This window comes from Xiphophorus hellerii, chromosome 20, assembly GCF_003331165.1.
Source record: "Xiphophorus hellerii strain 12219 chromosome 20, Xiphophorus_hellerii-4.1, whole genome shotgun sequence".
Taxonomy (NCBI): domain Eukaryota; kingdom Metazoa; phylum Chordata; class Actinopteri; order Cyprinodontiformes; family Poeciliidae; genus Xiphophorus; species Xiphophorus hellerii.
The window spans coordinates 17,350,608-17,372,377 of NC_045691.1; the positions used below are offsets into that span (position 1 = coordinate 17,350,608).

Consider the following 21,770-nt stretch of genomic DNA (forward strand, 5'->3'; position numbering starts at 1 on the left):
GTAGGTATGTGTCTGGTGAATTTTTGGTTAAAGCAAGCTTGTTCTTCATTCAGTGAAGTGACTAGAGTATCCAGAAATTTTATTCAATATAATAAAATTACTCAAGTAAAAGTCAAAAGTACAGTGTTGTAAATATACTTCTAAATTTTTTCCAGTAAGTTACTCAAGTAAATGTAACTGAGTAAATGCAACTAGTTACTACCCAGCTTTGATTATTATTAATCAGAAGTGGCCAGAGTTCCCCAAAAATTTGTCCTCAAATATTTTTACCCAAAATAAAAGTACAACATGTTCTGTAAAGGCTTTTAAAGACACTGATCATAACATCTAATTAAATATTTAACAATATAATTAGACAAACAGCAACTATAAAGCTATGTGCAAATTATGGTATATTAAAGATTAAAATAATAATAAAAAAAACATAATTATAAAATTTGAAGCAGAAGAACCACTTTTCCCCAAAAAAAGTGTTCCTCTTGCATCCTGGAGTGTTTTTGTAATTGCTTTAAGTCGTATTAAAATCTCAGTAAGATCCTGGTTTCTATTTAATCTTAGTTATTGTTTACTCTTATAATCTTAGCTAATCTGGCTTCCCCTGCCTGTCTTTGTGAATCTCAGTTCCTGTTTTATTTTGGTAGGCTGTGTTCCCTTTACTTCCTGTTTTCCTGTTAACACTCTTTCTTGTCAAATTTTGGCTTGGTACTTTGAGTGATTCTCATGCTGGGTTGTGCTCCGTTTTGGGTTTGTTTGCTTTGCTTTGCTAGTTTTTCTATAATCTTAAGTATTCATTGTCACATTACCAACACAGTGTACATTCAGATTTTGGACTCACCTTATTTCCATGCCACTAATCACCTCCTAATAATTAATCCTCCTGTTTTCCGTCATTCCTTGTCAGAGCATTTCTGTTCTCTGCCCGTCCCTCGTTGCTTCCTCCTGTGTTCATTGCCAGTATTCTCCACTTCCCTTTCCCGTCTCCTTCAGTGCCTGTAAGTCTGTCTTTCTCAATAAATACTCTAAAGATGAAGAAAATATACATGTAACATCTTTAAAAACTGATTATCGGCCAGAACAGCAATATAAATATCAGCTATTGAAGCTGGCCAGTCTATCCATATTTGAAAGCTTAAATAAAACCTAACAAAAATCATGCATTTATGAAAATACCATAACGGAAAAGTTTTGTCTACAACTGGTCATAGTTTAAAAAAAATCAAAACAGCAAAACCGTTTTTCTTAGAAAAAGATTTATTTTATTTTTTTTTTGTGACATATTTCAAAAGATCTGTAATTCCAGAAGCCATTTTGAGATATAGACTGTAAAAATAAAATCCATTTATTGAAAAAGTTGAAATAGATTTGACAAATAAGGATGAATAATGCAGGCTCTGACCTGTTTACTTAGGAATCTTTCTTTCTCTTTATCTGCTGTTTTGATCTGTGATTTGTCTTAACCTGTTACATGATTATGAACTAAATACATTTATATACTGAGTGTGCAACATTTCCAATCCATGCATGTATCTTAGAACCTAATTTAACAGGCTATATATTATGTTACTTTATTTTTCTATAAATGCTTAAAATATATATATTTTTTGTTGTACGAAGCTAAAAAATCCAGATTCTACTAGTTTGTTACAAATAGTTTTTGCAAAGCCAGTTGCATAAATATGTTCAACGCATTTTTATCTCGAGTGCAAAATGATCAAGTATAAAAGAAAAGTTGATTTGTATTTCTCTGAAAGCCTGACATATTGGAAAGTAATTAAATGCGATATCAAAGAAAGCATTGTGACGCATGCTTTCCTGTGAAGGCACATGTGAATCGTTGGGCTGAACACTCAGTCTTCTCTTGCTTGCAGGGGGCACAGGTGATGTTACTGCTGCCCAGAAACCAGGCTGACATGGCAGGCTTTGCACAACATTTTCCCTTCCAAAGGATAGCAGCCGCGCTCGTTTGGTTCAGGGGAGAGCTGGATGCCACAGTCCTGCAGAGAAGAAGAAAGACATGCCGGCTGCAGAATAACGTGCATCTGCCTTATTTACATGTTTGTCAGTAAGTCCGTTCAGGAGACTGTCTGCAGAGTAAATACGTACCTCACATCTGTAGCAGTTCTCATGGTAGGAGCGCCCCAGACACTCAACAGTGTAGCTATCAGTACCATCTTCTTTAGGAATGATGAGCTGGTCACAGGCACTACACATCGGAGCATATTTCCTGTATACAAATAGTTTTAAATTAGAACATAAAAGTGGCGTAAATGAGAGAAAAAGTCATATTTTACATACTGAAATAATTAAATGGTAGTAAGTTAAAACATCCATCACAAAGTAATGTGTAATTGTGATCCTTTTTCAAAACTCGCATAAGTTTCTTTTCAGACCTTCTGAGCTGGAAACGAAAAATAAAACCTCGATTTTCTCCCTCATGATAATCAAACTGAAGGTCAGTCAGATTGAAGGTAAAAAGTTTTTGAACAACATGTTTCAAGTCTTCACTCCTCCTGATTCAATACATTATGTAAACACCTTGGCAGACGTTTGGGTTTGTCTCTTCCAGCTTTTAACATTCAAAGACTGAAATGTTTCACTACCTTTAAAATGCTTTTACAAGGTACAAGGATTTTAAACAAAACGCCACAGGGCCTGCAACACATTCTTGTTGCTAATAGCACTTGACGTAATTGTTTGTTTTTTTACCTGTAGTAGTCCTGCAGGCAGTAAACTTCACCAACGTCCCCCTGAGCAAAAGCTTGCGCTCCAATTTGCTGGTTGCATGTTGTGCAGGTGAAACAGGAGGGATGGTACGTTCGCTCTATTGCACGGATTATCTGGTCGGTGATAATCTCCCCGCACGTCCAGCACAGCTCCAAACTGGCCTAAAACACAGAAAAAGATGCAGCACTGACTCAATCATCAAGACCTAATAAGTCTTTATAACTTATTAGGTCTATTAATAACCTAATAAGTTGTAATTAAATGCAAGTTAACCATAACTTGCATTTATTTGTTTGTTTATTACTTTTACTATAAAGGACTGGTAAAGCAAATAGCAAAGATGGAGAATACAAGGTAAAGTTTTTAAACAGAAAAGTACGACTCTCTATCCTAATTGTATAGTAACGTACAAAGGTTTTATTAGCTTATTAACCTCATACTTTCTTTTTAGGGGAAGAAATTTTCTTTTGAATTTTTAAAATCTGGATCAATAGTTCTCCAAAATGTAATAAATGTCTTTCAAAGTTTTTTTTAGACCTCGACGGCTTTTTCAGAAATAAAAATTAAATTCCTTGTCTCTGACCAGCAGAGTGTTTGATACAACGTCTGCTTGAAAAAGTGTTGGAATTGAAACACCATCGACTCCTGTTCTTGCTGTTGTGACTTTTTAATATTGATGAAAAATATTTACTACTTCCGCCGGGAGATTATCTCACTAATAAGACATTTTTCCCACGTTAAAATAAGACAGTATTGACTGAAACCAGGCTCCAAAATCTCTCTGAAAAGTTACTTGTAAGCTAGATATTTGCCCAGAAACTAGACCAAATTCTTGGTGTGATTTTGTGTTTTTGCAGAGTAGAAATGGATTCCTTCATCCTCATCCCTAATTAACCTTGATCTATTTTCTTGGAGGTAAATGAGCGCTGACCCACCTGATAGCAGCCTTCACACAGAGGGATTCCTGCCTTGTTGTAGTACTGCTTCCCAGCCAGGGGAACGTGGCAGGATCTGCACTGGAAGCAGCCCTCGTGGTAAATCCTGTTCAGGGCTTCTATCGCAGGTTCAGAAAGGGTCATGGGTTTCCGACAGAAGCCACACAAATCTGCACAGTTGCAAATATTGAAAGTTAAGATCAGACGATGGTTCATGTTAAACTGAAGGTGTAAATAGAAATCTTGCTACCTTTGCTCTCTGTGGTGGCGTCGTGGCTGTTTCTGTGAATCCCGTTAGTTTCTTCATTATGTTTTGAGCCTCTGGTTGGTGAAAATGCTTTCACCTGAAAATGTAATAAATAATTAACGCAAAAGGAAACTAAGACTGAAAACAACAGTTGAAAAACACAATTTATTAACAACATAGAGACTCAAATATCTGTCCTGGTGTAGTTTTTTTTTATTTTCCTCTTAAGACTCTCCAAATTGTCAAATTATGTCCTAAGTCTTTTTTCTTGCCAAAAGTGATTTTTTTTTTTTTTTTTGGCCTGAAATATCTTTTGGGAAGAAAGAGTGGTGATTTTATTTATTTATTATAATTTCTTAAAATTATTATTTATTTATTTATTTTATTGGGTTTTTTTTTTTTTATCACTTCTGGCAAAATAAAAAAAATTACGTAAGCCATTATTTTAGGAAGGTGACAACATATAAATGCCAACAAACTGTAAACTCTTCCGTTGTTCTAAATCTGTAAAATGTGTAAAATTCTCCGCAGCTGTAGACGAGGTAACTGTAAATCTCGTGCATCTGAAAGCGTGCAGGAAAAATCTGGACAATGAAGAAAATTGCAGGAAGACTTTCAAAGAAAAACACACTGACCAGTAAAACAATGGATCTTCTGTTGCGATCCCTTCCCTTTTCCTTATCTTTTGTTACATTTTATTTAGTCCAGACAATAATAGAACAAAATGTTTTGAAGTACGCTATTGTGAGGAATTTAATTCATTTTTTATTTTCTTCTCAGTTTGCTGTTTCTACAAGAAATGAGTGTCTTAGACTTTGCAAGTTGTTTAATGTGTTCTTTAAAAAAAAATCCCACCAGTGTCTGAATGGTAAATTATGATGTGAAAATCAAGGTTTTAATGGGATGCGATACCTCTTTGTTGGAAACTGGGAGCTGGTCGGGACTCTGTGGACGGAGGGGAGAGATCAGGGACGGAGGAGGAGGAGGAGGAGGAAGAGCTGCATCTTTAGAGAACGATGAAGGTAGAACGTCAGGAGGAGGAGGAGGAGGAGGGGAAAGCTCTGTTTGGGAGAGAAATCAACATATTCAGATTTACTTTATGGGAGAAATGGTTTTATTTGACATGACACTGTCATAAACATGAAGGAGTCTTTATGAACGTTTATGAATGTCGTCATGAAAAGTCACTCGATAAATAATAACACTTTTGATGGATAGTTGATGCTTATAATGGATTTTTAATGAAATTTTGTATTAAAAATGTAATTATTTACTGAATGACACTTCATGACAACATTCATGAACATTAATGAAGAATCCTTTATGTTTATGACACGCTGTTATAAACATGACACTTTAAATAAAGTGTTACAGATAAAACCACCCAAAAATATTTCTTTAACTATTTGCTTTTTTTTTTTTTTGAACATTTGTAAATTTAAATATTCATCATATTTTTATTGATGCTGTTGTTTTATTTATGTCTCTGCCTTTAGAGCACAATTCTTTTTATTTATTTTATGTGGAAACAAAATAATACTAATACAATTTTAAGTCTTAAATTTTGAAGTTTGATTTTTGAACTTTACAGTTATTTAAGATTAGAGAGCATTGAGACTTCCTGAAACTCAGAATTACTTAACCTCGGCTAAATTTTGTTTCATAACAGAATAAATTTATTCAACAGAGCTGAAAAGAATTTGAAAAGCAAAAGTCAAATAAAGTGTTGGATCTATGATAAATAACATCCCTTTCCTACAAAAAAAGAAAAGTAAATAAGTCTACTTTATTTGCTTCACTGCAAAACACAAAATCTTACCAAATATTTTTGGTTGAGTTTATTTAGCAAATATCTTAGTTCGCTTGAAATAAGACAAACCTAACTTAAAAGTAACGTTTCAGTTTGTTTTAAGTGAATAATTGCTTAATTTTGATAAAACTGTACCAATTTCACTGGCTGACTACTTAATTAAAGACATAGGAAAAATGTCTTGTTATAAGTCATCAATATTTAAGAATTATATACTTAAAACAAGCTGCTACATCTTGCAGAAAAGTTACCAGTAAGTTAGTTTTGTCTTTTTTCAAGTGTACAAAAATATTTGCAATTGAAACTAGACCAAAAATATTTGGTAATATTTGTGTTTTTGTAATGCAGATTATAGTTTTGTTGTTTTTCTTGTACTTTTGAAGATTTTGGCTGAAAGCTTGGACAGCCCTGCTCTGATTAATGTCTGAAATGTTTTCCACCATTGACTCTTTTCTGTGTAGAACACCAGAGGAGGTTTGGATTAGAAATCTCTGCAATTACAAAGCAGCTTTCTGAGTGAAACCACGGGATCCAATAAAGGCCGAAAACGAGGAACAAACACTTTAAAACAAGCTCGGTCATGAATACCTGAAGAGTTCCTGTTTTTCTCCTGCACCTCGGCTTTGGTGGGTCCTGTTGAGGCAGGTTGGGGTTGACTTTGAGGGTCGGACGCTTTGGCCCGGGGCCCCACACCGGTCCAGTTTCTGTCAGTGCTAGCGGGTGATGTCTCCGCTGCTCTCCGCCTGAGGGAGGAGAGGTCATCACCTGCAGCGCTGTGCTGCCTGTCTGGGCCGCTGTGGCTGTGGAGGGCTGGCTGCTGCTGCTGCTGCTGCTGTGTCACGGTGGCTCGGTGAGGGGACGACAGCGTGATGAAGACGGACGAGACCATCCTTTTCTGGGGAGCTGCTGATGCCATGGTTGAGTGAAACCCTCATACAGCCTGACTGCAGCACAGAGCAGAGGTCATTACCCAGAGAGAGAGACACGTTAACGCCCTCAGTCAGCATTAAGAGGCAGTTCACTTTCCTCCTGAGAGGAATAATCACACACCTTCAGCTTTTATCAGACACAATGAATGGTTCAGAGGAAGGAATCTCAATCATCTGGCTCCAACTTACCTGGTACAAAAGGAGGCGTGAAGTCAAGTCTTCTTCTTTGGTTTGGATATCAGAGTTTCTGTTTTATTTCCACTCCCATGAGCTGCCTGTGAGAGAAGACTTTACTCCGGTGGAGAGGGGCGCCTATCTGCAGAAAGCCACTCCTTTTTCCTCCTCTATCTCCCTCCCCTCCCCAGCTCTGCCGTCTGCCGACCCCTCCTCCTTTCTCTGGCTGAATGACAATCCAGCCTCCCTTCTGACCATAAAAAGTGAACAGCTAATCTCTGGCAAAGTGCAGTAAAAAAAAAAGAGAGAGAGAGAAGAAAAAAACCATGACACATTCATCCACTATGAAAACTTGGCAAACACTGGAACAGTCATACACTCACTCAGATGCATGTACACCCCCACAGAGTTGTGCAACGTGCAGTTGTACCAACAGCACTGTTTTTACAGTGTCATAAAGGGTTTTTCACCCTGACGTGGACGAGCAGACACACACAGCCAACTCCCATTTTGTTATCTATCCGGATTGGACCGTACCTGGCGTTCAGAGCAGCTTTGCACCTCTGACTGTCCTCTGTTTCGTTTCTCCTGTACAGCTCTGCCTTATTGTCCTCTTAACCTTATTTTCACTACCTCCCTCATTGGGTCTGCCTCCTTTTTTTCTTCTTCCCCCTCTTTCCTTCTTCCCTTCCCCCACATTATATCACTTTTGGTCTTGACTCACTATCAGTATCTTGTGGCATTAGGAGCCTTTGGCCCCTGCAGAGCTCCAATTTGGGACACACCATTTGACACACTTAAACTTTTCCTGGTTGTCAGCATCTCGGCGCTTTGTGGCATGTTAGTAGAGGCAATGATGTGTGGAGCAATCAAAACGCCGGACTGAATCCGTCATATCAGGGCTTCTGATCAGCAAATATTATGGCTACTTTCAGAAGTCTGTGACGTCCACTCCGCTCCTTCAAAGCTAAAAAAGGGATGTTGGAAGCCGAGCAGATTTGGGGGCGTGCAGAGAGGGTTAACAGGAGATGGCGATGAGGAGAGTGATGGGGGTCTCTGTTGTTCCAGCTCTGTGGAAAGGAATGCTGCAGTGATGTCACGGCTGCAGGAGGGAGCATGCCCACGGATGATACAATCCCAGGACCCGCAGGCTCCGCCCCCTTCCAGCCCAAATCCTCATTAAACCCTGTGAACCTCCTTCTGCACCCTGACTTTTCATTTCTGACCTGCCGTCAGAGCAGAGTAGCTTTTCACCGCTTTTTGTTCCCTCACCTCGCAGGAAAGACTAAAATGAACAAAAGGGAGAAAAACAAACAAGATTCACAGGAAACAGTAAAAGAGAATTTAGGACTTTATTTGTTGGAAGCAAAAGTGTATGATTATGAAATTATTCTCACTAATTGTAAATGGTCTGACAGAGACATGCACATTTTTTAATCAACCAACTCTATTGCACACTGTTTTTTCATAACTACACAGTATTAATGTTAAGATTTTGCCCTTTATTCTGTTTTTATTCTGTATTTTATATTCTGTCTTTGTGTGATTTTCTATCACTTTGCTGTGTTGCACCGAAATAAAGGATATTTCTCTTTCTAAAATCCTAAAAAAATTACAAAGGATTTGTGGAGTAAAATCTTCTGGTATAGGGGAAACATTTCCTTGTAAACAAATCTGTTGCTCGTCTGCTATCCTTTATACAGTTTCTTTTCTTAAACGAACATTTTCTCTAAAGTCCGTTCAGTTTATTTATTTAAAACAAATGCGATCGGTACAAAACGTAGCAAACAGAAATGAAACTGAAATTTCAGACTGGTTGATGGAGAGCATCAATTTTAAAGTTGTGCCCCTAAATTCTCAGTTGGATTTTGGTGTGGACTTTGACTAGGCCATGTTTTTTTATTCTGTCGTAGCTATGGATACGTGGTTAGGGTCACTGATCTGATAAAAGGTGAACCTCTGTCCCAGTCTCCAGTCTTTTGCAGCCTGTTCCTGCTGAAGTAAAGGATCCACGCAGCATGAAGCTGCCACTACCCAATGAAAATGGTGCCATACTTTATTATTATTATTATTATTATTATCAGTCTTTACATTTTCTCCTCATTGCTACTTACACATATTTCTTTTAAGTAGGAACATACAGTTGTTTAATCAGAAACAGATTTACACTTTGCTGAAATGCAATGAATTGATTATTGAAATAATTAACTAATTTAGTCATTGATTAATCATCAACTGGAGGATACAGACTTTTAAAAGAACAATTTCTGAAAGAGCGACATTCTCAGCGCAGTAATTAAACCAAAAAAGGTACAAAAATTATATACATTTTGCATTTAAGTAAAAAATATACCTGTCTGTAATTATTTTCTACCCAAAGTGGCATAGCTTTAGCTTCACCTGGTTCTCTTGTTGTACTTGTAGTTTTATACAAAAAAGGCTTTAATGAAATATCTGCAGAATGTGAAGTTATTTTAAACCTGATTAATTGATTGCTACAATAACCATGACTTGCAGCCTTAGATTGCATTAGTTTCTTAATGATTCTCATCTCTGAGTGAAAATAAATCATAGTTATAAAAGGAGCCCCACATCTGTTTGTACGTCTGATAATGATTGTTCCCTGGGAAGGTGAAGAATTCGCCTCAGATCGATGATGACAGATTAATTGACCGACTGAATGTACAGTAGCATAATTCAGAGCTGCGGTAATATCCGCTACTCCTGGAAAGACAGAACAGTCCTTTGTCCCATGTTATTTTATTGCTAAAAAAACTTGGAAATTGTTATTTTATGAGAAAGTTTCTCATGAAAGCTTCTGGACCTGCAAGATGCTGGGCAAGAAATAAGATTAAAAGGTTTTCCTGTGAGCTCATGTAGTAGAGAAAAAGTTGATAACATGTGGGAGCAATCAGGGAACCATGGAGGTAGAGCGAGACTTCACTGACAGGATGCTTAAAAATGTTCTTTTTCTGCAGAAATATTCAAAGGTGAATTGTGTAAAAAAGTCACGACTTCTACTAAAATAAATCTGGGCATCATTGAAATTTTTCTGTAAGGTATTATTACAGGTTGAGCTTCACGAGCCAATGGTTCATGCATTCAGAACGTTTTTAATATTTTATAAGTTTTTGCATCTCCATAAGAAGTTTGACTAAGATATAAGAAATAAGAGATTTTCAATCTTTCTTTCAGCTTGAAAGAAAACAGAAATGTTTTCCTTTTGGCTACCAACTATCCCCTTCTCCTTCTTGCCCAAACTGTATTTCAAATACCACTCACCAATTCAAAACTAAATTCAGAGCCTTTCTAGAAACATTCAGCCCGTTCCTCTGACTCACGACGGTGTGTTTGCTAACCATCTTCTACTGTATTCTCATCCTTGATCTGTGGCAGGTCCTCTGTTTGTCCTGGCTGTGTTCTCGTTCTTCCTAAAAAAACAAACAAGACAAGTTTGAGCTGTCATTTTTAGGTTCCTCATAATGGAGCTGTTTAACAATCCAAGACAGGAAGGACCTTTAACGCAGCCTGCAGCAGATCCTCAGAAGGCAGCAGACAGACTCCTTCTCCCAGAAAAGCGATGAGGATGTGGAGAACGTCTGTCCAGTTTCCCACTGCCAGCATGAGAACCAGCAGGCCTCCCAGTCGCAGCACCACGGTCCGCAGCAGGGTCTCTGTGATGCTCAGCCGATGTTGCTCCTCTGTAAATTAAAAGAAAAATTCATGCAGCTTCTGTGCACCACAAATCTGGAACAAACGTCCAGAAAACTGCAAAACAGCCAAAACACTGATTTCCTTTAAACCAAGAGTAAAAACAGATTTTTAGAGTTGCTTTTGAAACATAATGAATTAAAAAACTGACCTACATCTTTGATGTATATGACTTTTTAAATCAAAGTGTAATGTTTGTTCAGTTGCTGATTGCATTGTGTTTTCTTCAGGACTTTGTAGTTTTATCTACAAGAACGTTTAAAAAATACTTATCAAAATTGACTAAATGTTTATTTTGTATTTAACCTAAATTTTATTCCAAATATGAACGTTTAGAAGGAAGAAAACATGAGAATATATTCATTTCCTTGACTGAAAAATTTCTATTTTTCTGCTGCGGAAATTTTATGCAGATTTTGGATGAAAACACTTTAAATAATGGCAAAAAAAAACCTACCCTTTTTAGTTATCTTTATATTTAAAAACACTACTCAGTTCTACACTATTTTGGCTAAAGTTATTGAGAGACAACGTGAGGAGCCACGTGTGGCTGCAGATCGCAGACAACGATTAGAAAATCATCGCTTTAATCAGCTGCTCTGAGCAGCTTCACCTTGGTTGTAGGCCACCAACATGGTGTAGCAGAGAGTGAGTGGAGTCCAGAACTTCATCGCGTCCTTCTGGGATAAGAAGTGCTCGTAAACCGTGGTGGTGGAAGCCACAGCTGCTGTACCAAAGGCCAAGATAACCACTCTTTGCAGCGAGGCCAGCATGGTGTGTCCAGAGGTTAGGAGATTGATGCACTTCCCACAGTAACCATCGGTCCTGTGCAGCGGGAACAGCCTGGCCACATGGCGCCACAGACCGCTGCTGTAGCTCGCAAATGCCCAGCTGAGCGCAGCGGCCAGGAGCAAGCCGAAGGAGCTGTGTAGCGCCCCCTGATGGATGAAGGCCAGAGTGCAGGTGAGGCTGCAGCCCAGAGAGAACTGGCTCTGGACCAGGAGCAGCTCCAGACCTCTGGACCCGTCGTCCTGGACTCAGACAGAAACATGACCGGAAACGAGTCCAAATGTGAGGCAACCAGAAACAGCATGGAAAATGTTTTTACTTTTTAAAAACATCATTTTATTTGAATTTTTAATAGGAGCCATTCATACATTTGTTATTTTTGGTGCTTTAAAAACTTTTCTGATTAAATGTAAATGTTGTTGTTTTGTAGGTTCTGTTATAATCTGGGATTGTTTGAGTTGGTTTTGGGTTTTGTTCACTTCTGTGTTCCTTTATTCCTTTCCTTTGATTAGATCAGACATGTTTCTGCTTTTCTTTGGTTTTTCTATTGATTCTAGTTTATTATATTCATTTCTTGTCTAGTTATTCTTTGTTATCTGTCTCTGTGTCTCTCTTTCTCTCTCTAAGCAACTATTTTATTTAATATTATTTATCAGGGTCACACAAATCTTGTATTTAATTTTCCTCACCTACACAATTAGCCTCTTTGATAAATAAATGAAATTAAATCCAAACTTCCTCAAATTTCTCTGTATGTTTGTTATGCTACCAACTTTCCAGGGGGAAATGTCTAATCTCTTCTTTTCCAAAACAGTGCAATAGATTTATTTTTGGCCTACAAGAGAAACATCTATCAAAATACAGTCTATATTTATGACTACAGGGATATAGTCACAAGACAAATAGAGCAGGATCCATTAAAATGCTTTTTGAAATAATTGTTGCTGTTATTTTTCTTACTTACTCCCAAAAAGCCATTATTTTATTACATTTCAATAATCAGTGTAATAATGTTCCTTTTTTTCTTCATGCATTTTGTACACAAATGTAGAAAATTAGGATTAAATTTACTCAGTTTTACAGGGATAATGTGTATTCTCATAGTATATTCATACTGTACTAACCTACTGCGTTGAGTCTGAGCTTTGGTGAAAGTTTAATTCAACTTTAAGGGGTAATTTTCCCTCCTAACTCTTCACTCCATTGTACCACAGTTTTCTAGTTTGTGCTTTTGGTGAATTTTGTGAACTTACCTGTCCGGCGGAGGCCAATGCAGAAACGGCTCTGAGGGAAAACTCCAGCACGATGAGAGAGGAAACCCTGCGGCCCACCAGAGAGAGGACGCCGGTCAGAAACCAGAACTGGACCGCCGCTCTCCATTTCCTCCTCAGAGGATTTCTAGAGGAAGACGACCTCCGTCTGTCTCCACCTTCGGTGTCAGGATCACTGAGCAAAGGAAATTCAAAATAACTAAACAAAACTTTAAATGTTTTCCTTGCTTCTACAATAAACTCACCTGCATGCTTGAATGAAATTGCAAACTCTCATCAGATTATAGAGGACTGAAACTCCACAGGCTCCTACCAGTCCTACAATAAAAACAGGAAAAATACATCAGAGTAAAAAGTGTTGAAATGAAATCGTTTCAGCCTCACCTTTAAAAAAACAATCAACTGGATTTGAATCGAAAGGAGTCCATTGGAAAATGTCCAGGATCCAAACGAACGGATAAAAGATGTTCATGTTTCTCCTAGTTGCTCTTAAACTCAGAAGAGGATTTTCCACTCATGCCGTCAGAACGCTCTCCAGCAAAACGTTTCTCTGATTGAGTTTCTCCTGCTGAGGAGCCGAGCTTCTGGCCGGTCAAAGGTCAAACAGCTTGACTCCTGTTGTCACTCTAAAAAATTTCAATGAAAAAGGTTGAAAGTCCCCTGAAAAGATAAGATTGTTTTAAGCAAATAAACACTCTTCAACGAGAACAATGGGGTCTGAGTTTTACATCTGATTTTATTGTTTTAATAAAGTATCTTTTAACTGATTTTGAGTATTTGTACAATGTCTTTAATATTTTAGACACCTATCATTAAAATGTTTAATTATTGTCGTATGTCTAATAAAAATCTTTTAACACTGTGAGGTAAGTTTTCATTCAATCAGTTTCCTGATTTATTTTTAGCAGCAACTTCTCATGTATTTCCACTTAAGGAACATTTTTCTGGATATAATTATTAATCTCTGTTGTTTAATTACATCTACCAGATAAAAACTAATTTCACAAATCAACATTTATCCCAGAAATCCTCCCCTGTCAGATGCATTGTTGATATTTCCCTGAGCTTTCTGAACTTTTCAGAGCATTCTCATCATTTTTCATCCCAATTTAAACTAAAGTATTCATACCTATTTAAGTAAAACAAAGCATCTCATCACAACCACAATAACTATATTTTAAATTATAAAACTGAAAGCAGGAGGAAGGGGACACAGTGATTTAAAAATATTGTTTCTGTTTCTAAACAAAAAATATATTTAATCCTCTGAGTTCAACCAGTTTTTTCATCTGTAACAATCACAAGTCTTAAAAATACTGTAGGCTGAAATTAGCACATCTTTGATGTTTGGACAATTATTTTCACGTCTTGTAAATTGTTTTTTTGTGTTTTTATACACAGATAAACATGCAGATTTTGTACATTTTTTAAATTATCCTACCTATCCCTATCAGAATGTTATTTACATTAACTGCAGAGTATTTTTTTTATAATTTTGTCCTTGTTGTGCAATATGTTGTTAATTTTTATCTTTTTGTGAATCAACATGTTTTGATTGCCTGTCACTTCACTGTTGGTGCACCTGAGCATTAAAGGCTATTTCTATTCTATTCTATTTTTTTATTTTTGCCTCCTTTTGGCTCACATTGGACAGCGCTGTCAGTGTTAGCAGACTTTATGTAATAATCAAGATTGGCGATCAAAATATGAATAGTGAAGAGACTGAAGGTTCTGGGTAATTACATCTGAAAGGAAGAATAATGAAACTGTTTTTGCTCCCAGGTGTATTCAAAAGACAAAACCCAATATCATTTTTGGTAATATTTACAAAACAATATGTTTATTATGATTACTTACAACAGTTAAAGGGCCTGGAGTTGCCAGTGTTAAAAACTTTGAAGGAAATTAGATCCTCTGCTTTGCAGGATCCTTCTTCTTGCAGGAATAAACAAACAATAAACAATAAGGCAAGAGGAAAACACATGGAAATCTGACAAACACAGAAGTGCATGTGATGAAAAACAGTTTGAGTTTTAGCCAGACTTTTTCCTTCCACTCAACCTTCTCTGTGAGCAAGAAGCCATTCTTTGTAAAACCTGATCAATGGGTTTATATTCATCATTAAACTCTTAATTAAGTGTTGTATAGAGTTTGATCGTCTTCCACATCAGATGTGCAGCTAATGCTAAAAGATGCTAGTCTGAGAACCTAGAGGAACAAATAATGATGGACATTCTGCTACCGGCTTTGTTTGATCATCAGTATTTGTGCAAATATCCTGAGCTTCTCTCCTTGCAGCCGATGAGCCATCATCCCCTCATGAATGAATTCATCTTTCGTTGGTTAAAAACAATCAGAAAGCAGCAGAAATGTCAAGTTTTGGATGAAATTCAGAGTCACTTGGTGACACAGTCCCTCTCACGTCCCAGAGGCTCCTGTCCTTCAGCTCAGAGTTTTTCTCTATTTGTCTTTGACGGCTTGTTGCCTCATCAGGTCCCAGAACAGCATGCTGAGCACCGTGTGCGGGGCCAGCCGCAGGAACACGGGGCCCATGCCTTTATACAGCCCCAGGAGGCCCTCGGCTTGGCACACTTTGAGCAAACAGTCGGTGAAGCCGTGGTACAGGCGGCCCTGCGGAGCAGATCGCAACCCTGTAAGTTCCCCTTTGACCTTTGGAAGAGTTCACCCTAAAAACACACAGACATCTTCGGAGAGATCGTCCAAACTCACTTTGCGAAACTCGTCAACTGGCTGGTTGTAGAGGCGCGTGCTGATCACGTCGAACGGAGTCATGGTGATCGCCACGGCAACGCCACTGATGGAAGCAGCGATCAGCGCCGTCAGCCAAGCGTTGGCACGAAACCACTGCAACGAGAGGAGGAAACTGGTGAGAAGAATGCAACTAACGCCTGATTCAGTTATTGATATCAATCAATCAATCAATCAATTCGCTTATTTAGATCCAAAAAGGGAAATTTATTTACAACAAGTAATGATGACGGCCAACACTTGCACATTATTAGATAAACTCTTATCTAATAAAACAAAGATAAGAGGATCCGTCTGAGATAAATGTGAAAAAATAAAATTAGATGCATAAAAACATGAGCTGAAAAATAAATTGGACCGCGGGAATTCAACAAGCTTCAGTCAGGGATTAAATCTTAAATCAGTGAAATAGATCAAATAAATTGGAACATTTTGCAAATTTTGCATTTAAACCTTTTTATGTAATATTAAAAATACATTAGAAGATGGCAAGGAACAAATAGTTCTTTTAAAAAATGAAAATATTAAGAGTCCTCTCCACTGAACCCATGGAAAACCTCCTGGTTTTTCTACCAAATATTGATTTCTGAACTCTTCCTGAGTTAAAACATTAGTATTGCTGTTTCTAAATGAATATGAATTTGTTTTCTTTGCATTATTTCAGGTATGAAAGCATTGCATCTTTTTTGTTATTTTGACATTTTCTCCTGTTCAGCAAATGAAAACAAATTTTTTGCTTGTAACATCAGAGACATGTTGTCAGTAGTTCATAGAACAAAATAAAAATTTTAATTTTACCAAAACATATAGCTATAAAAAGTAAAATCAGAGAAACTGATCATTTTAAGTGGCCTATTATTTTTTCCAGAGCTGTATTTATATATATTTATATATCAGTTGATTTGTAGCAAAGGATGAATCTGCAGCTAAAAAAAATATTCCAGCCCTTTTTGCTTAACCTGAATGCAGAGTTGATCAGTTCATTGTTATTTTTGGATTAACCAATTAATAAATGGATAACAAAAGGTGCTTAATAGTAGATTTCTTAAATTCTTTTTTTTTACAAAATTTGAAGCAGGTGAAACTAAAACAACCACCTGAAAAGTTCTGGATAGAAAATATTTAAATACAATGTTTTGTTTTTTTTTATCTTAAATGCAAAATGTATGTAAATATTTTTTAGAATATGATTTTCTTTTTTGGCCTTTTTTTGAGCCTGTATAAGCCAGTTAATGACTAATCAAACACAAATTTAGTTGATTAATTTTGACTAATTCGCTAAATCGTTTAGATGTACGGGGAGAAATGTCAGGTAATTTACTTTATGTACCTGAGAATGTGACACCCAGTCCTTGGTGGAGGTGAAGGTCGCCAGCTGAGCTGCTGACCCCACCATGACCCGAGGAACTGCCCCGTTTACCCCCCTCCACAGCCCAGACAGACCGTCTCTTCTATAGATGGTAACAAAGGCATCAGACACACCCTGAAGAAAAAGAAATGGTTAGAAATACGACGTTCTTAGCCTGTATTTAAATCAATCTCTACTCTCTTATAGAGATTTGGTCTTTATTTCGTTTTAATTAAAGTGTTGAAACACAATTTTCTTTTGTTTTAACTTCACTGAAAATTACAGAATGACTTAGAGAGACAATGTAAATAAAAACATACTAAATGAAGCAGTAATGATTTTAAGGTATTTGAGTTTTATGCTAAATTACAAGTACATGAAAATTAAGTAGGATATCATGAAAAAGTTCAATATATTTGGTCATTTATTTCAGAAACTCTGTTATATAGATTCATTCAGAATAAAATGTTAAATTCAACAACACTACACTGTAAAAAAAGAAAATAAAAAAATGTCTCTAATTTACGGTAAAATACCGGCCGCTGTGATTGCCAGAATTTAACAGATTTGATCATATTTACATATTTATATGGTAAAATTTGTATTTACAGAAAATTCTGGCAAACACAGCTGCTGGTATTTTACCATCAATTACCATACTTTTTTTACAGTGCAGTCATGTAAAGGCACTTTAAACAATAAAATAATTTTAATCCAAACATGCATATACTCCAGTTTAAGTTCAGTTTATTATTCAAATTTGTTTAAAATTAGTTCTGTTATATTCAAAGCTTGTACCTCTATGAAAAACCTAATGAAGTTTTTTATGACAAACATTTATAAACACAATGCTCTGATATTTTTCTTACCAGATGGTTATGTTGATGACCAACAGCGATTGCATCCACAGTCTGAGCTTGCAGGTGAGTCTTCACCTGTGCAGAAAAACGCGGTGCAAAGTCTTAAACGTCTTTATTTCTCTGACAATTACTGAAGTGCAGACAGAATAAAGGCCTGTATGTTACACACACCTTCACAGGAACAAAACAAACAAGCTGACAGAGACAAATGAGCCGCAGGCCACAAAACATTAAAATAGTCTCTTAAATACAGAGTGTGGACGACTGTAAAACTCCTCACTTCGTGTGTTTACAGTAGGACCCAGATGGGGCTGCGGCACGCATGTCTTGTGGCAGAAAAAGAAGAGATGTACAATTTAGTGAGCTGGACACAAACGGTATCGTCTTTCCATGACGGTGCAAAATGTTTGGTGGCTCAGAATGCATGAAGTAAAAGCTGAAGCAGAGGAACAGCAAATCGATCAGAAAAATACTCGTAACACAAACGGAGCAGATGAAAGAGGACAGGTTGGGTTATATTAAATACTCCCTTACAGTAAATGTAATTTAAGACTCATCAAACAAACACATTCAGACAGAGCTGCTCTACTGGGACACAAATAGAACAAAGACATCTGAGAAGACCTGAGCGGACAACTCTTGTTTTGGTTTTCTCGGTCAAAAGGAGAGACCAACACCAATATATAATATATAAGTTGTATTCGGTCTTTTTTTTTCTGCTAAAATATGCAGCTAAACAATTGGTGTTATTGTGTCAAGTTGTTAAAAACAAAAGTAGCAACAAGTCGGTCCATGCAGAGTCATTCCTCAACTGCACATCCAGCTTTCAAAGAATTATTTCTAGCATCACAAAACCTTTTTTAGCGGTATTTCTACTGATCCTGCAGCTAACCCAACATGTAAAAACAAGCAACACAACACTGGAGAAGATCATATTAGCCAACAGGATCGGGTTTCAGCTGTAGAGCTTTATTTTCAGCGTCACAGCTGAAAATAAAAAAGTAAGAAAATCTAGTTATTTGTTATCATAATTAGACCCAAAAGAAGCAGATTGCTACATGCTAAGGTGTCCAAATGTGACGTCCTGCTTTGACATTAAAGTCCTAGAATATTCACAGACAGAAATGTGGTTTTCTACAGTAAGTTTGTATTTTTCGTGCTTTGAAATGGACCAAAATATGATGTCATACTTTGGTCTCAGTCACGGCTGACAGGCTTTGATCTCCATAACTGAGGAAATATCTGCAAGAAAGTATCCACTGGACTGAACCGGGCCCCGTCTACAGTCGGAGCAACAATTAAAACATTTAAAGCAACTAAAAGTTTAGAAAACAAACCTCTGCACATGTTTTTACCATTAATGTCCATATTTATGGAGGCTGTCGTCTATTCCTGTCAGAGAATAGATACTTACCAAAGTCTTTCTTAGCGCTCTGTTTTTTTCAGCTGCGTCTGCAATCTTAGTTGTTCATGAACTAATTTGGTTTTCTTTACCACATGTACATGCGTGTTGATTCTGTCTGTCTTGCACATGAGTTTTAACTTTCCGTTACACACATGAGAAACATAAAAAGAGCAAGAAGAAACCTGCAACTACCCAACAAATAATTCATCAAATTAATATCTATTGTATTGATTAGATACAAGAAATCATTTTGAAACTGTATCAACATTTTTATAAGTGCCTATGATTTCTCAAACACATAGTAATGATTATTATTATTTTTATTATTATTATTATTATTATTATTATTATTATTATTATTATTATATACAGTACATAGAGATATTATCTAAGTGCATGTTAAAGAGTAAAAATATTTTAATTAAATTTTCTGGTCCAAATTTATTGAAGTATTTAAAATTGTAGCTAAATTATAGATGAATAATAAAAAGTCACATTTAACGTCACTTGAGCGCAAATACAGAAAGTTTTCTTGCAAATATTTCTAAATTAGCATCACTAAATCTCAGTGATTCCCAAAAACAATCCCGAAATCCTGGATGTTCAATGTTATTTAATTTTAATTAGCACTTAATGGATACAAAGAAATCTATTTATTAATATTTTAGTGGTTTTGTAATCAGTTTTATCAATACATTCTGGCACAACCAGCGCTTTAGGCCATTCATGAAACTGATGTGGCCCAAAGTGAACATTTATTTGACACCCCTCTCTTAGAATATCTCCAAATATTTGGGATGACCAAATAAAAAAATAAAGATTATAAAACAAAACCAGAACAATCCAATTGTTTTACATTTTCTCTCATGTTGGCTGATTTTCCTTTATGGTTTTAACCCTGCAAAACCTCACTCTGTCGACCCATAAAAGGCTGCAGAGAAGCACAGCAGTTTGAATCTTTATACAGGATGAAGTTCTCTGTCTTAGAGAGAGTGCTTTTAGTCAGAGGTTTCTTCAAATTTGCTGTAATACAGACTGCTACAGGAGATCCTTCCTGCTCACAGCCATCGCCATCTACAACAAATCTTTGAAGAATTTTGAATTAATATGAGTGGCAACAACATTTAATTTCCCTTTAGGATCAATAAAGTATTTTTGAACCTGGATCTACTAACCAGATAGGCAGGAGAGGCGATGAGGGCCCCCAGGGCCCCGGCCCCGGCCCCTGACAGCAGGCTGCCGCCATGAAACGCGGTGATGCCCAGAGAGTCACAGCAGGAGTATGAGCCCAGCCTCACTCCGTTCATCACGGCCTGGTAGATGAGCCCCGCCGAGAGCCCTTTCTGGAGGCCCCGGAGCCCATCTGTGCGGCCCACCACCCAGAGGGCCTGCAGGACCCCTCTGTAGTGGATCTGGTAGGACCCCCGAGCGCGGAGCTCCCCCTGAAGCTGCAGACGCGTCTTCACGACCTCCAACGGATTGGTGAACACGCAGGCCGCACAGCAGGCCAGAGCACCCAGCGCAAAGTCCAGAGGGGGCCAGACGGCCGGAGGGGGCCCCAAAACACTGCGGGGGACGGCAGGAGAAGCCATCCTGTGGGAGAATGCCGACTCTTTGGGGGAAGTTTCCAGCAGCTGGGCGCTGGTCATCCCTGAGTGGTCTATTCAGTGCAGAGGAAGAGGAGGTTGCAGTTTATCAGCTGCAGGGATGAATTATTGTCCGCTTTGCATGTTTGTGTCTGTTACAGAACGATACTGCGCCACTCTGCTGCCCTCTCTGTCTCACTCTTCTTCACTTCCTGGTCTGGGAGTGCACACTCAGGAGCCGCCACCTCCAATCGAAAGTATTCATTATTAAGTGAACACTTCTCATGTCTGAGTTTTGGCTGGTTTACAAAAAGCCCAAGGTCGAAGCTTCACTTTTTCCCACCACATCGAGGATGACGGAAAATCCTCCTGAAATGACAAATATTCACACTGAAAAAACACAAAAATCTGAGGATTTGTGGTCTAGTTTCTAGTAAACTTGAAATAGGACCAAACTGACTTGCAAGCAACTTTTCACCAAGATATAAGAGCTTGTTTTACTAGAAAACTATTAGTTTCACTGGAAGATTATTTAACTTATAACATGGGGAAAATGTCTTACTGTAGGTGAAATAATCTGCCAGTGGAACTAGTAATTATTTATCTATATTATGGACATATTTACTCAAAACAAGCTTCTGCATCTTGCTGAAAAGTTACTAGCAGTATATAGTGTCCTATTCCAAGTGTACCAAAATATTTAAACTAGAACACTTGGTAAGATTTCTGCTCAGATCAAAACGCTTTCATCTGTTTGACTTTCTGAACAGTAGCTCAACAGAATGCTCAAACATCTACAACAACAGTAAAACTGGCCGGAAGTAGATTTACCTGCCGGTATGAGATACCACTTATCTCCTGTGTGTGCTGACTTTCCTCTGAGCCCCACAGACTTCAGTCTGCAGCTCCATTCTTCCTCGTCTCATTGTAAACATGTGTCCTCAGCACATTCATTGTTACAGGCTCCTCCCTCTGCCCCCCACGCCACAGCCAATGCAGGCCCGGCGCAGCCCGCCACATCACCGCTGGCCCCGAGCTGCACGAATCAGGGGCCGGAGCGGCGCTCGGCCCCGGCGCTGCTCCTATCGGAGCTCTCTGGGTAAAAGGTTAGCTTGTGGGTGAGGAGAAAGCAGGGCAGAGTCGGTCAGGTCAGTGTCAATACCAGGAGAAACCCGCTCCCAACAGAGTAATCTGGATAATCCCACCAGCAAA

At 37.7% G+C, this 21,770-nt stretch overlaps 3 protein-coding genes across 3 annotated transcripts; all 3 read right to left on the minus strand.

Moving 5' to 3' along the window:
• Nucleotides 1–1,213: 1,213 nt before the first annotated feature.
• Nucleotides 1,214–7,455, minus strand: fblim1 (filamin binding LIM protein 1). Its single transcript, XM_032549821.1, has 9 exons — nt 7,357–7,455; nt 6,835–7,097; nt 6,305–6,660; nt 4,819–4,967; nt 3,910–4,003; nt 3,660–3,829; nt 2,707–2,885; nt 2,104–2,224; nt 1,214–1,994 (listed from the first exon to the last, which is right to left on the minus strand). The coding sequence occupies exons 3-9, from the start codon at nt 6,630–6,632 to the stop codon at nt 1,884–1,886; spliced, it is 1,152 nt and encodes a 383-aa protein (XP_032405712.1). The 5' UTR covers nt 6,633–6,660; nt 6,835–7,097; nt 7,357–7,455; the 3' UTR covers nt 1,214–1,883.
• A 699-nt stretch (nt 7,456–8,154) lies between these two features.
• LOC116710664 (transmembrane protein 82-like) lies at nt 8,155–14,276 on the minus strand. Its single transcript, XM_032549823.1, has 5 exons — nt 12,836–14,276; nt 12,573–12,765; nt 11,144–11,561; nt 10,336–10,520; nt 8,155–10,250 (listed from the first exon to the last, which is right to left on the minus strand). Exons 1-5 carry the CDS (start codon nt 12,865–12,867, stop codon nt 10,185–10,187), a joined length of 894 nt encoding a protein of 297 aa, XP_032405714.1. The 5' UTR covers nt 12,868–14,276; the 3' UTR covers nt 8,155–10,184.
• A 122-nt stretch (nt 14,277–14,398) lies between these two features.
• slc25a34 (solute carrier family 25 member 34) lies at nt 14,399–21,536 on the minus strand. Its single transcript, XM_032549822.1, has 6 exons — nt 21,390–21,536; nt 20,148–20,927; nt 17,577–17,642; nt 16,690–16,842; nt 15,321–15,455; nt 14,399–15,221 (listed from the first exon to the last, which is right to left on the minus strand). The coding sequence occupies exons 2-6, from the start codon at nt 20,619–20,621 to the stop codon at nt 15,051–15,053; spliced, it is 999 nt and encodes a 332-aa protein (XP_032405713.1). The 5' UTR covers nt 20,622–20,927; nt 21,390–21,536; the 3' UTR covers nt 14,399–15,050.
• Nucleotides 21,537–21,770: the final 234 nt, after the last annotated feature.